The sequence below is a fragment of the Pteropus medius genome, unplaced genomic scaffold (genome assembly GCF_902729225.1).
Source record: "Pteropus medius unplaced genomic scaffold, Ma_sr-lr_union100, whole genome shotgun sequence".
Taxonomy (NCBI): domain Eukaryota; kingdom Metazoa; phylum Chordata; class Mammalia; order Chiroptera; family Pteropodidae; genus Pteropus; species Pteropus medius.
In genome coordinates, this window is record NW_024356333.1 from 1988742 (window position 1) to 2002539 (window position 13798).

Consider the following 13798-nt stretch of genomic DNA (forward strand, 5'->3'; position numbering starts at 1 on the left):
TATGCTCAAATCCGTCGGCAACTTTATTACATGTAAGTGAATTAAGGGCTCCAAGTAAGGAACAAAAATTTTATCAAGTTGTATTCAAAAATAAAATCCGACTGTAGAGTATTTACAGAAGCCACAGCTAAAACACAAAGACACAAAAAAAGTCACAAGTCTGGTCTTCCAGTAAGTGAACCAGGCTCCTTTTGGAGGCAGCAGTGACATCACGTGGTGTCACGGGCAGCTAACCCCCAACCCCACTGTGGCCTCTTCCATTGGACGCCTCAGAGGTGGCCCAGACATGTGAGGAATTCACTGATTTTGATTAGTTGAAGCAGGACCGTCCCCTTCCTTCCTTCCAATGGCCAGGCTGGCGGGTGGCAGATGGCACACTGGAGGACCCGACGGAGGGGAAGTCTGTGCCCGGGTCGGCCAGGAGCCATCCGCTAGGCTACTTCCCAGGATGGTGACGGGCAGAGCCAGGGCCTTCTCTGCCCCTTACCCCTAGACCCCTGAAATTCCTGAGTTCGAAAGGCCCCTCAGTTGCTCCCAAAGTGACATTTCCTCAAAAAGTAGGTGAAGGACACACAACAGAATCCTAAGCTGCATACAGATTTTTCACCAAATTGGTGATTCTAGGTGGCTCTTCAGTTAATAATTATTAAAAAAAAAAAGATTTTGGTTTATGTGGCAGCAGACCTGTGGGGCGAACATCACTGCAGATCGTGAAGCTTGCCATTCATTTTATTTCTCACTTTCCACATCTTTTTTATAAAAGATTTGAACTTCCTGTACAGTCTGATTGGCTCAGACCTCCTAGACTGGGGTGATTCAGTATCCTCGTCCACCGCAGCAGGCGAGGGCTGGGCAGGGAAGCTGCCTAGCAGAGAAGGTGATGTGCAGGGGGCGGCTACAGAGCACGATGGGGTGTCCCGCGCTCTTCCCGGCCCTGCCAGTGAAAAGCTATGCAACCACGAGCAAGTTACACCCTCTGAGCTCGTTCATCCTCAGGACTGCTGCAGTTGGTGTGGTAGCTGGTATTAGTGAAGTCCACAAAACCCAGCCTTAAAAACGCCATACGGTGGTGACAGTGGACCATCTATTACTCCCGCTGGGAAGGGCGACAGAGCATGGAGGCTGCTCAGCCGTGATGCAAGGAGGGCTGGGCGGGGTGAGTGGGATTCTCCTCCCTGCCAGGGCCTGCGCTGAGGCACATCCTTCCGTCCTTCCGCCAGTCTGCCCCCTACTCGGTCCACCGGCTCTGAAATGCACCGTGTCGCTCCCTGCACAGCTTGAAAAGGAGCTGGGCTCACCTTCCTGAGGTCTTGAGTGGGAAGCCTAGAACTTTCCTGCCCCTCATCCTCTATCGGGTACGGCCAGGTGTGAAGATTGCTCATTTGAGAACATCTGAATGCCTGTCCCGCTTTGTGACAGTCTCCCCGGCCCCTCCCCTCTACTGCTTGCACAGGGGCAGCAAAGAGCACGGGCTAGACCCTGTACATCCCGTGACCCCGGCTTCAGACACGCGCCAGCCACGAGGCGCTGCTGTGCAGGCATCACAGCTAGTCCCTCCCGGGCCCCGAGCTGGCCGGGCCTCGGCACTGGCGGCCCAGGTCCCCGATAGCAGAGCTGACCGAGTCGGTCCACACCAGGCCTGTCTTTCTGGGTAACGTGTATACACAGACAGTTCTCACAGATTCTTCAGATCTAATGAGGACACGGGGGGATCGTAAGGGTGGGGAAAAGATCCGACCCTGGAGGAAGTGAGGTGGGTAGGTGACTGGCAAGCTTCCCAATATGCCACCTGCCACCCGAGGGGTGGGGTCCAGAGCAGGCCGTTCTGGCCCAGAGACACCCGGTCACGCTTCCTTCTCCCAAGAGGAAGCCGAGACTAGCCCAGTCGCTTACAGGTGTTAGGGGCTGAACCGTGTCCCCCAAGTCCATGTTGAAGCCCTAAGCCCCAGTACCGCAGAATGCGACCTGATCTGGAGACAGGGCATGGCAGGTGTCCTTACGCAGAGGGGGGGTCTGGAGACACGCACATAGGTAGAACCCCATGTGAACATGAAGATCTCCCCCAAAGAGCCAGGAGAGGGGCCTGGAAGCCTCCCTCACAACCTCAGGAGCCAGAGCCGCCACCTTGCCCGTGGACATGCCGAGCTGCCCACTCTGTGGTACCCTGCTCTGGCGGCCCAGGAAACAATACACATGCTGCTCTCTCCCAGTCACCCTGGGATCCTGTCCTGCAGCCGATCGTCCTCAGCCCTGTGGGAGGCGGTGCATTCTCTCGACAGTGTGGAGGGTGGGCAGCCAAGCCAACTCGTCCCCAGCAGTGAGAACAGACTACTCGGCCCTGACGTGACCCACCGAGCCCCTTGCTGTGGAGCCGGGGCCTTTCCCTAGCAGCCGACTTCTTTAGCTTTGGAATCCAGAGGCGAATTCGGCTTAGACCACAGGGCGGATTCTCCCAAAGGGAATCTCTGCCCACGTTTACCCGGAAGCCGAGATCAGGAAGGCGGGTGCTAGGGAGGGGCCCTTGTGGGCACACGTGCTGCGAGCCTGCGTGTCCGCCACCACCCCTGCACGCTCTGGGAAAGGAAGGAGGAAGCGACATCTGAACGAACCTGAGCCGAGGTGGCCACACGGCACGGCTGAGGAATAAGCCCCAAATGGCGGCTGAACAAAGAGCATCCTGGAGTCTGGGGCAGTCAGGCCAGGGGGCGCCCAGCCCCTCACTGCCCAGAAACCGGGAAGGTTTGGCTGGAGCAGGGGGTGGGGGTGGGCCAGGCCCTGGGAGAGGCAGCCGGGGGCAGAGATTTCTCAGCGGGACTGAGCTGATGAAGAAGGTGGCTAGGGGCCCCCCACCTCAGGTCCCTGTGTTCTGCACCCCACAGTTCCTCCTTGAGGGCTCTCTGGACCCCCGTCAACAAGCCGTTTGGATCCTTGGGCCAGTTTCGAGTCCCGGCTGGTGCAGCCACTGCGGTGGGTGGCTCTGCGTCTGCACTGGTGGCAGGAGAGGACATCTGGGGGGGGAAGGCAGCAGGCACTGAAGGGGGCGGGGGGCTCTGGTGGCCCCCGGTGTGTCCAAGGGCGGGGTGCACAGTCAGCATAGTGCGGCTGCATGCTGCGTATGGGGGCTGCTGGGAAGGGCTGGAGCTGGGCCCAGAAGGTTCTGCTGGGGACACCAGGTGGAGCGTCCCGTGGGAGAGGCCTGAGGTGTCGCCAGCCCTGCAGCCTTCCGCCTGGCCGCGCAGGATCTTCGGTTTCGGCCTGGTGGGGCCCTTCCGTCTCCAGTAGGGCAGGTGTCTCTGAGCAGGGCCCCGAGGGAGGGCCCATGGCCAGGAGGCCTGGCCCTTGTGCCCAGGGCCCCGCGGGCGCCTCCCTAGCCGATCCACCTGGGTCTTCATGTTGGCCACTTCCCGGGACAGGCCTGCCAGGGCCGTGGCGAGCTGGTCCAGCTTCTCCGAGAGGGCGACACTGAGGCCGTGGAGCTCCTGCTGCAGGAGACCCCCACAGGAACACGGTGGCCGCGGGGAGGCGGGCGGCCAAGCTGGAGGGGCAGTGGCCGAGGGCGGCGGCTCAGGCGGGCCCCTGGGCAGCGGCCTCCCTCCGGTCCCGGCTGAAACCAGAGCAGGGAAGTGCAGTGAGGGTCCTCAGGCTGTCGGGACCTCTCCTCTCCCAGGGGAGCCCTGAACTAACACACTTTGCATCCTGCCCCGCCAAGGCCTGGCTCTAGATGGGAAGGAAGTGACTCGGGCTTGAAAATATCGACGACAATGTTCGCGACATCAACTGTAGCCATGTCTCCTGGTTGTTCCCCAAATTCACGGGCAGGAAAAACCACAGACTGGGTCTCCATGGTAACCAAGCTTTCTCGGGACACTGGCCTTGCTCACCTTCTAGGAAAAGGATTGGTGGGTTCTTTGTGCCATTTTTGGGAACAGATGGCACCTGAGGGTCCCTAACCATGCCCTAGGGAGTCCATGGGCAGGGCCTGGAGAAACCTCAGCAGACAGCATGAGGCCAAGGCCGTGGGCAGTGTCTAGGAGAGGGCCCAAGAGGGCCAGTCCAACCTGGGGCCTGGTGCTGCCAGTGGGGTGACCAGGGTGCGCGTTGGCACCCAGTGCGGCTGGTCACAAGCAAACCACAAGGGTTCCCTCTCCTGAGCTCTGTCCTTCCGATTCAGAAGTTGCAAAGTCACAGGGTCTTAAGTCTTAAATCACCTAATCCTTCACCTTGTTCCCCTGGAACTGGTTTCCGCCCCGGGCAAACCTCACAAGGCAGCCCCGCTGCCCCCTCGGATGGAGAGGCGGACCTGCTCTCCCCCGTCCCTCGGAGCCCCGCCTGCCTAGAAGCTTCTTTTCAGACTTCCAGGGCTTTAGTCAGAGGAAAAGATGACGACAAGATGCTGAAGAACCCCACTGCTGCCTGGTCAAGCTCTTCAGAAAGGGTCTGAGGTAGGGGGAGCCATACCCATCTCAGGCACACTCCTGAGGGTACGGCAGGGGCCTGCCGGCCTCAGGCCAGCGCAGAGCCCTTAATAAGACAGCTGCCCGTCAAGAGTAGCCTGACGTGTGGGCCAGCGATGGAGCCACCACGGGCCACGCTCTGAGAATGGTGTGAGGATCCCAGCACCCGTCCTAGAGTGCCCCAGGAGGCCCCCACGCCCTCCCGCGTGTCCCCAGCGAGGTTCAAGGAAGCACGTCCTCGGGGTCGCATGCAGTGTGGAACATCTCACATTCTCGGATGCCCTTGGCCAGGTCACTCACCGTGACTGGACCTCGGTTTCCTCGTCTAAGTCCCCTCAAACCCTAACCTGTGATTCTGGACGTATCTATTCTGGCGCAAGTCTCGATTTGTGTTTTGCCTCTAAAAAGTTATCTATGCTTTTATGAAAAAGCCAGCTATTTCTGTCAAGAAAATACTGAAATGAAATAAGCAACCTAAAGTGAGTTCAAGGTGAGACTCTCCCTACCTGTGACCCAAACAAGCCTGGAAGGGTGTTAAGAAAAAACTTTTCCTTAGCTGTGACCGGGCTACGGCCCAGCCTGCCTTGCAGGAAGTAGCTGTCAGTGGGAGGGGGTAGGTGGCTGGGCACACGCCGAACGCCTGCCCACCCCCCTGCCCACCCCCGTGCCTGCAGGGGCGCTCTTGATGACTGGAGGGGATGCGGAAGCCACCAGCTCACCTGCGACACTTGGTCCTCCATGTCCAGGCCCCAGGCTCCCAGATTCTTCACTAACCCTGGGCTTCCAGGACAGGGGTCCAGGTGCTGACCCAGGAGGCTGGCAAGGCCCCACCCCAGGCCTTTTCTCCGGCCGAGGGACAGGGCTAGGACTCCCAACTGCCCCTGCAGAAAGAGCACAGAGCACTTGGGGAGAGGACACGTCGTTTTGACAGAGCCATTCTGACATGCGGAAATTTGGGCATGACCTAAAGAAATCAAACTTTCGACTTTCAAATAATGGTTAAATGAGATGCCAGGTGGATACATTTGGCCTGTCGGAGAGCCTGACTCTGGTCAAATGGCCCGCTGGGGCCTGCGTGTTGAGAGGGACTGGGTTTTCTGGAGTCCTGTGCGGCTCCGGCATGATGGCCCTGGCTCTTCCGGGGGGTGGGGACCGGGGGGAGCAGGTGGAGAGGGCCGTGATCTGCAGGTCCCGCTTGCAGTGAGGCTGCTCCTGCCTACTCTGCCAGGCTCACTGGGCACAGCCTGGACCTGCAGATGCCAAGGACTGCACGGGCCACCAACCCGAGTTCACAGGAACGCCCGTCCCCGACCGGTCACTCTACCCCTACCTCCTCGGGTGCTGCCCCAGGGACCAGGCTGGCCTGGGGTCTCTGAGCACACTTCTCTCCTGGGTGACTGGGACCTGCCTCCCGTCTTCCTTCTGGGTCAGACACTGCGTCAAGCTGGGTCTAAGAAGTGAGGTGGCCTGGGACGGCAGGCAGGGTTTCCGGCTTTCTTGACAAGACAACCTCTAAGTTCTCCCAGGTGGAGAAACCTCACTTTTGACACAGTTTTTATTGCCAAATATTTAATATATATTATCATCATTCTATGTACATACGTATACGTGCACAGCCTAGGTCCCTGACGTTAAGCTTTTTGATTGTTACTGTAAGCGTCTGACATTAAGCTTGGACTGCGGCATCCATGTCAAGACATCCATCCACCTTGGACAAGCGAATTGCCGCTGCATGACAGCTACTAGCAAAACAACACGATAAGCAACCAGGCTGCCCACCCCTCACGCACGCCCCTCCTTCAGAAAGCCCTGGGTGACCTAAATAACTGATGGCTAAGTGACCCCGCTTCTCTTTCAGCCCTAATTCTGGCTCTTATGTTTTAAATTAGCCAATACAGAGCGAACCCCGTCAAACCCTAAACACCCCACCCTCGACCCTAACAAAGACAGAGCACCAGGTCCGCGTGCTTTCTCCTCCCCCACCGCCACCTTGCTGCACGCTCTCCAGGACCTGTGTGTGTTAATAAACCCTGTTCCTCAAAGCTCCCGGGGGACTTCTGCTGCAGCGTGTCCTAAGATCGAAATGAGAACCACGGGGCTGGCCCAGCCAGAACATGGGTCCCGGCGAGGAAATGCCTGTGGGACTCACTCTGAGAAATACGGGGAACACGGCTGGGTGCGTGCCTCAGGGTTCCTAGCTGAGAGCAGCACTCAGCACTACGGAAAGGCTGGGGCTGACACAACAGTGTATGTGTGCACACATGCCATTAAGTGTGTACGTGACATGTAACAGTACGTGCGCATTAAGTTTATCGTCGGGCATTCTAACGAACACTCCCGGGACCCTGTGCACCTCAACAGCCCACCTCCTCTCTCAGACACAGCTCGTCTCACAGGAAACTCAAGCATGACAAACGGAGAGAACTTTCTGGCAAGTCGGGTAAAGTGACCAGTAGGGCTCAGAGAACCCAGTCTCTGGACTTGCGGCCCTCCCGGGAACACAGCCCTCTCAGGAGACCCCGGGCTCACCTGCACTGAGGCCGAAGTGGTCCCTGGGCTCTGCCCTCCTTGGGCCATCACCAGGGCTGCTGCCAGCGGGGGTGCCACCAGAGTGTGGGGACGATGAGCCAGGACCCTTGCTGCTGGGAAGCGGGTCCCTCCCTGCATCACAAACAAAGCGGGTGCCAGGGCCGTGGCTCCGGCCTGGGGCACAGCTCCCTACCCTCATCTCTCCCACAGGCTCACCTTGCGGGAGTGGCTGCCAGGGCTCAGGCTCTGGCCTCAGGTCTCCTTCAGAGGAACAGGAGCTGGAGCTGGAGCTGGAGCTGGAGCTGGGGCCGGGGCCGGGGCCGGGGCCGGGGCCAGGGCCGGGGCCGGCCAAGCAGGCAAAGCGCAGGGGCCTCCCAGGCAAGATCCCCTTCAGAGAGCTCTCCAGGCAGTGGAGCGGAGAGGGCGTAGTGGCTGTTCCTGGGCAAACGACAACATAAGATATCTCTGTCCTTTAGGCTGAGGACTGGAAATCCTGCTGCCTTCATGAACAGGCACGCAAAGCTGGTCCCTGCCAGTCCGGCCAACAGCCCAGACAAGCTCCGGTGGACCTGAACAGCCCCCTCTCTGACTGTGGATGGTGGAGAGAAGCAAAGCCAGAGCCTGGCCAGGGCCCCGGCCCCTCTGGAAAGCCAGCTGGGGAGCTTTCCAGAAGTCTCAAGTCCCTGGAGCCACTCGTCATCGGTTCCAGCCAGGCCCTGGGTCTTATAAGCCGGGCAACCCCTCCGACTTGCACTGAGAACCAGCGCAGGCTGTTACGTCCACAGGACGCCCCCAAAGCCAGCTCTTCCCTGGTGGGAGTATTCGCCACACTGTATTTATTCAAGTAAGCCAAAGTCTCCAGCGCTCAGCAGGTCAAGGCCGGAATTCTGCTGTGGGTTAAACTAAGTGGATCGGCAGCAGAGGGAACACCCTCCGCCCCCGGGAACCCAGCACAATAAATAAGACCTTGCCCTGGACAATCCCCACAATCCCCGCAGCCAGTGTTCTCCACACACCCCTTCTTCTCAGCACTTTAGGTCACTTTATCTTCTCTTAGCACATGTCCGAGCGCCCTGGTCAGCAGTCTTTGGGGACCATGCGCATGGCTCTAGCACGCAGCTAGCAGAGCGGGGCACGCAGCTCACGTGCTCCAGCTGGCAGTCTGGGGAACGGGGGTAAGACCGGGGAGGAGCAGCGGGACAGAGAGGGAAGGGAAAACCTATTCCCTTGGCACAGACTTTATCTGGAGGGAACACATGCCAGTGAGCACCAGGGGCGGACATCCGCTCACCATCTTGGAGCCACCTCCACGGTCCTGGCCTGGTGGCCATGCGGTCCTTGAGCCCTTGCTGGCAGCAGGGAGGGACACTGCTGGGGGCAAGTGCCTGCGGGCTGGTCGGCCTCAGGCTCCTGGTGGGCACGTCCCCCCCACGTGGTCCCAGACGGACTGGATCACAGGCATCGCCCCTCAGTCCTGTTTTAATGAGAGGCCAAGAGGCCCGTCAGCCCCCGGCGCTCTGTGTTGGCACCGAGGAAACGGAGTTAACGAACAGAGAACAACTCTGTCATCGTCGGATTCTTGGGCACACGAGCTCCAGGTGCGGGACACACTCTAGTCCTGCAGATGTCCCCAGGGGCTGCCCAAATTCTCCAGAATCTCTTTGGACCCAGCCACCTGGATCCCTGAGAGCCCCACAGGTCAGTGACTGTGGCAAACATCAAGGCACGTGGGGCCAACAGAGCCATGATTAAGACACTCTGCTGCCACGGCCGGGACTCGAGGGGCAGAGGGCGCTGCCCTGCTTCCACCCCCATCCCTCCCAACCCCTGGCTGGCACACCAGCCCCTCTGCCCAGGCTGTTTCCAGGGCACCTTCTGTCTCGGGGGCGGGTGTGGACCCAGCTGCTGGTGGAGGCGGGGCCTGGGGCGCCAAGCTTGGCAGTGCCTTTTCTTGCTCCCAGACAACCACGCAGCCGTACTTTACCTTCCTGCTCTGCCGTCCAGTTCTTGGGCTCTGCTCTCTTTGGTCCCCTGTCCCCTGCTGAGGACCAGGACCAGGCAGGCTGTGTCCTGGGCACAGGTATCTCTCGGAGACAGTTCTCTAGGCCCTGGAGCGGGGAGCTGCCCACTGGGCCTCCTGCGAAAAGCCAACATTCGGAACCTCGTCAGAGCCTTGCTTCTGTGAACCCCAGGAGCCTTGCTTGTGCCATGTCCAGGGCAGCTGGGCCCACAGGAGGAGGAGCAGAGCGCTGGACCTGTCACGGCAGTTCAGGGCACCTGGACCGAGACTGGCCCCAAGCACGTGGCAGCCCTGGCTCTGGGCGGCCCTGCCAAAGCTGGGCCAACCTGTCTCGGCCACCTATGTGGAAGCCAGGTCGGGGGCTGCGATGAGGGAGGCCGGCCACAGGCACGCTGTCAGGATACCCAGCTCCACCCGTGAGGGACGCCGCTGCCCCACCTCACCCACAAGACGGCCTCGAGGACTGGAAGTCACCGGGCCACCCTCACCACTCAGAGGGGAACACCAAGGGCGCCCTCGCCTCCAGGTATGACGGGGTAGGTCAAGGCCAACCAACACTGATGCGGTTCAGCTAGGAAAGGAAACCAAACAAATTGCAAAAATCATATTCCTAGCGACAGCTGTAGAAGCAACAGGACCTAGATGAGCCGAAATTCTAGAGCAGGAGGAGCCCTTCCTACGTGAGCTGACGTCTCTGGCCAGGTTCTTTCCAGGTGTTAGCTGCTGCAGAGACAGGCAGCGCCTGAGAAGAGAAACCACCAGAAGCGCCACTGTCGTGTGGGGCTGGATTGCGCATATCGGGATCCCAAATATGACCTTCCCCAGGGGACAGTGCTGAGTCCTGAGACAACGGGGCGGTGGGGGAAGGGGGCTGGGGAGCTTCTAAAAGACAACACAGAATCTCTAGAGTTTGGGCTACTTAGAAAACAAGGTCTGTCCATAGCGGATCTGTGGGAAAGAAACGTGCTGATCACAACACTGCAGCTGCTGAAGAGCAGGAAGCGGCGCTAGTGCCCCAGGAAAGCCGAGACGAAACGCGGGAAGCGTCAAAAATAAGTGCTAAGACACAGAGCAAGGTGGAGAAGCCGTGGACAAAATGCCACCAGCTTTGGGAGGGAACAGGAAGTGGGCCACGCGTGGAAGGTCTCTGAAGGTGAAAGCACTCAGCGGTGGTGACTCAGGGAGGGCAGGAGAGGGAGATGTCACCTTTCCTACATAACCTTTTGTGGCTTTTGAATAAGACTATGGGTTGTATTACCTATTAAAGACTAAGAATTAGAAAAGTGGGCTGCATTTTAGGAGGAAGGAGCCCCACACCCGAGTAGGTGATGCCTGGCAGGGAGCAGGAATCTAGGGCACACGGAGGGCCCGGTCCTGCCCTCTGGGCCCCGGCTGGCTGGGTGCAGAGTCCTGGGTGAGCTCTAGATCTCTCCACTGACAACGGGTGAGGCCAGGACACAGAGGTGAGCCCCGGGGCAGTGACAAGGCCGACCAAGAGCACTTGGATTGTACAGGTGGGAAAAAGGTTGAGGGGGGACAGTGGAGTCCTGCAAGAGTCCAAAGAGGCGCCAGCTCACCATGGATGCCTCTACGCAGAGCGACCCGAGGAGACACAGGTCACCAGACACCCTCTTTAAGGTGGTTTTATGCAAACCTCATGACACTTTTTCCAAGTCAGAGATCGGTCTGATACCACAGGTACTTACCTCTTTGTGGCTGGGATAAAGAAAAATTGAATGCTAAGAGACACCCCTTTTATTTTTAAGAGATCTTCAATGCTACCCTGCCCCTTCTGAGCCAAGTAGCTAAAACAGATCCACCGAAAGACAGACCCCCCCCATGTCTCTCCAGCTATGCTTCTCACACTGGGGCTGGCGGCCGGACTCGGGCAGGTTGGACATGACAGTGGGCTGGGGCGCCTCCCACCCTTCCCAGGATCGACCCCCAGCCTCAGGCCAGCCAACACACCTTTTCCAGGCCTGCGCCCCTGGCTGCCTTCTGGGCTCTGGAAATCCACGTCCCCATCAGTACTGCTGGACGAAGAGAAGCTGGTGGGGGTGCCACGGAGTCCTGGGGGAAAAGCAGAGCTGTCTCTCATGAAGCTCTGCAAGCCCAGAGCCAGAAGAGGCCCCATGGTCACCTCTGCAAGAAATGGTACAGCTGGCATCATGGGAAAAGCCACTGGAGATCCCCTGGGCCCAAAGGATCTCCCACTGGGGTCTCCCCTTCAGATCGGCAGCTCAGGCTGCTGGTTGAAAAGCCGCAGCATGTTAATATGCGCTAGCCATTGGTCCGGAGGGGCTGGAGAGAGGACATAAGGGCTTCGACAAGGCAGCGGGCAGGGAGAGTCCACCTGGCCTCCACCCAACCTGGGAGCTGTTTGGAGGCAGGCACAAAAGCGGGGCTGGCAGGTGGGGTGGGGAGAAAGGTGTGAGCTTCGAGGCCCAGGACGAGGAGGACATGATTTCTACCCTGTGCCGTGGCAGGGACAAACGCCACCCCCAGCCCACGTCCTAGGCTACCTTGACTGTGTGATCCACGGGGCTGCAGCTCGGGCCTCTGAGACCCGGGGTCTCCAGGCTGGGGGCTCCGGAACCAAGACGTGGCCGGCGGCTGGGGAGGTAACGACCCACTCAGGGGAATGCCCTTCAGACAGGCCTCCAGGGCTTCCAGGGGTGAGCTCGAGGCACTGCCGGCTGGGACAGGGGAGATGGCCCTATCACCATCTCTGGCAGGTCCCCTGGCCTGGCCCCCAGTTGGCCCGCCCATCCGCCTTTTGCAGGGGTGAATCCTGCACCAGGTGTGGGAGCCTGCCAGGCAGAACACCCTACTGTGGGGGACTTTCGTCTGCTCTCTGTTTCTGCCGGAAGAATGACCACTGTACCCCCGGGCCCCGCGGTGGGGTGGGGAGACCCAGGTGGGTGCAGCGGCTGTCCCCGCCAGTTAGGAAACCCCTGTGAACACAGGTCCTCACTCCGGAGGGCTTCCTGGGCCAGGGCCTGATTAGGGAGGACGTAGCTAAGGGAGGGGGCTAGCTGCTCGAGGGTGCTGGCCGGGTCCTCCCCAGTGGACTGGACCTTCCCTTCCCTGTGGGTGGGCAGAACCTTGCTGTGGGGGCTGGGAACCCCATCAGGACTCGAGGAGACGACCTAGGCCTCACCTTGAGCTGCGGGGCCCCAGCTGGGCACACGGATCCCACCGGCATCTCTATCGTCCCCAGGGCTGCCGGTGGCAGAGGGGCTGTGGGTCCACTTGCCGAGCTGACAGGATGCTGGCACTGGGGGGCTCTGGGCCCAGCTGTCCTCCATCTTCACGAAAGCACCAGGGCAGGGAGGAGAAGTCTGGTGGGGTCCAGGCCCTGTGGGAAGCCCGCCATGAGGCCCCTGTAGGGTTAGGATGGGACTCCCAAGGCCTTTGGCCTCCACGGCTGTTTCAGCTCTGAAACAGTCCCTGCTCAGTGCCAGCAGATGGAACAACTCACACAGCCCGTCCCACCCCCAGTCCCCGACCCAGGTCACCTCCAGGGGTTTCCACCAAGGGCGCCAAGTCGGCCCTCCCCAGGCACTACCAGATCAGGGTCTCCTCCAAAACCAGCACATGTGACTCAGTTTGACTCCCTCAATGTTCCGAGAAGCTGCCGGGTATGGAAATGCTACCCCAGTCCATGCGGACGCTGACGAGAACCCCACATCGACATATGCCCCGAATGTCTGCTCAGCTGGAGCTGCCCTCTGCTCTCGGTTCCTCTCCCTCCCTGCCTGCTCTTCCCCCCTCGTGGAACTTGGCTCCATTCTAAGAGACAATCTAGAAAATTATCGTGGATGATGAAGCACCTCCTGCATGACTAGCTCCATTGATAGTGATGATCCCCGACATCTGGCTACTCCAACTGACATGCTGACATGTGGCCTGAGTGTCTTACTGTGGAGGGTCACCCACAGTCCTGCTTGGAGCAGTGGAAAGAATGGGCGACGTCCAGGGCCCTCCCAGCGCAGCCAGAGGCCTTTACCTCCAGAATTCCTCTTCCAGGCCCCTGGATCCTCCTGCAGCTGTGGGTCTCCAGACCCTGAGTGGCTGACGCGAGTGTCCCGGGCCACTGGGATCTCCTTCAGACAGTTCAGCAGACCCTGGAGGGGACAATCCCTGGACGCTGCCTCTGTTTTCACTGCCAGAAAAAGACACAGATCTTCTCCTGAGCCCGGAGTGCTTAGTTTTCGTGACAAACAAGTGGACAATCTAGGTGAGCAGTCAAAAGGGTTCAGAGCCAGAAATCTGGATATGTGGGTCATCTGCAACTCACTGGTCTCGCACAGGCCACTGTCTTCTGGGTGGCCGGTTTATAACCGCCTGTCTCCACAGCCCCAGAACCAGACGGAGAAAGGAGGGGAGCTGCGCAGGTGCATCGCAAAGACAAAGCACCTGCTGTGACCCCAACTGCAGATGAAGGAGGCGGCTGACGGGTCGCTACTTATGGACTGATTCCTGGGCCCTGAACAGGGCTTACGTTTTCGGAACGTACACATAAACCCATTACTGTACCCAGCCTCAGGTGGGAACAGTGACCCCCTTTTGCAGGTGGGGAAACCAAGGCTCAAAGGCTTCAGGAGCCTTTCACAGTCTGCACAGCAAACAGGTGTCAGGCTCCAGGACAGGCACTCTCGCCACCACCATGCTGCCCTGATCTCTCAAGTCTACACCGAGCACCCTACTTGGTGTCAGCCCTCACTAGGATGAGTGACGAACACAAAAGGACCCAGGGCTCAGAAATATGACCCTCATGATACTGAAGCAGTCA

The 13798-nt window shown here is 59.4% G+C and overlaps 1 protein-coding gene across 5 annotated transcripts in view; it reads right to left on the reverse strand.

Annotated features, from left to right (window-relative positions):
* The window catches only part of KRABD3 (KRAB domain containing 3), a 22096-nt gene continuing 8298 nt past the window's right edge, over positions 1-13798 (reverse strand). For 3 of the 5 annotated variants that reach the window (XM_039861149.1, XM_039861147.1, XM_039861151.1), the window contains exons 7-16: positions 13013-13168; positions 12164-12361; positions 11526-11699; positions 10972-11145; positions 8968-9120; positions 8275-8457; positions 7200-7421; positions 6984-7115; positions 5174-5335; positions 1-3604 (exon numbers count right to left, since the gene is read on the reverse strand). In XM_039861149.1, the coding sequence (XP_039717083.1) occupies positions 2718-3604; positions 5174-5335; positions 6984-7115; positions 7200-7421; positions 8275-8457; positions 8968-9120; positions 10972-11145; positions 11526-11699; positions 12164-12361; positions 13013-13168 (2441 nt within the window). In that variant the 3' untranslated portion in view covers positions 1-2717. The remainder of the gene's footprint in view (positions 3605-5173; positions 5336-6983; positions 7116-7199; positions 7422-8274; positions 8458-8967; positions 9121-10971; positions 11146-11525; positions 11700-12163; positions 12362-13012; positions 13169-13798) is intronic. The other 2 variants (XM_039861148.1, XM_039861150.1) reach the window with 2 other exon arrangements.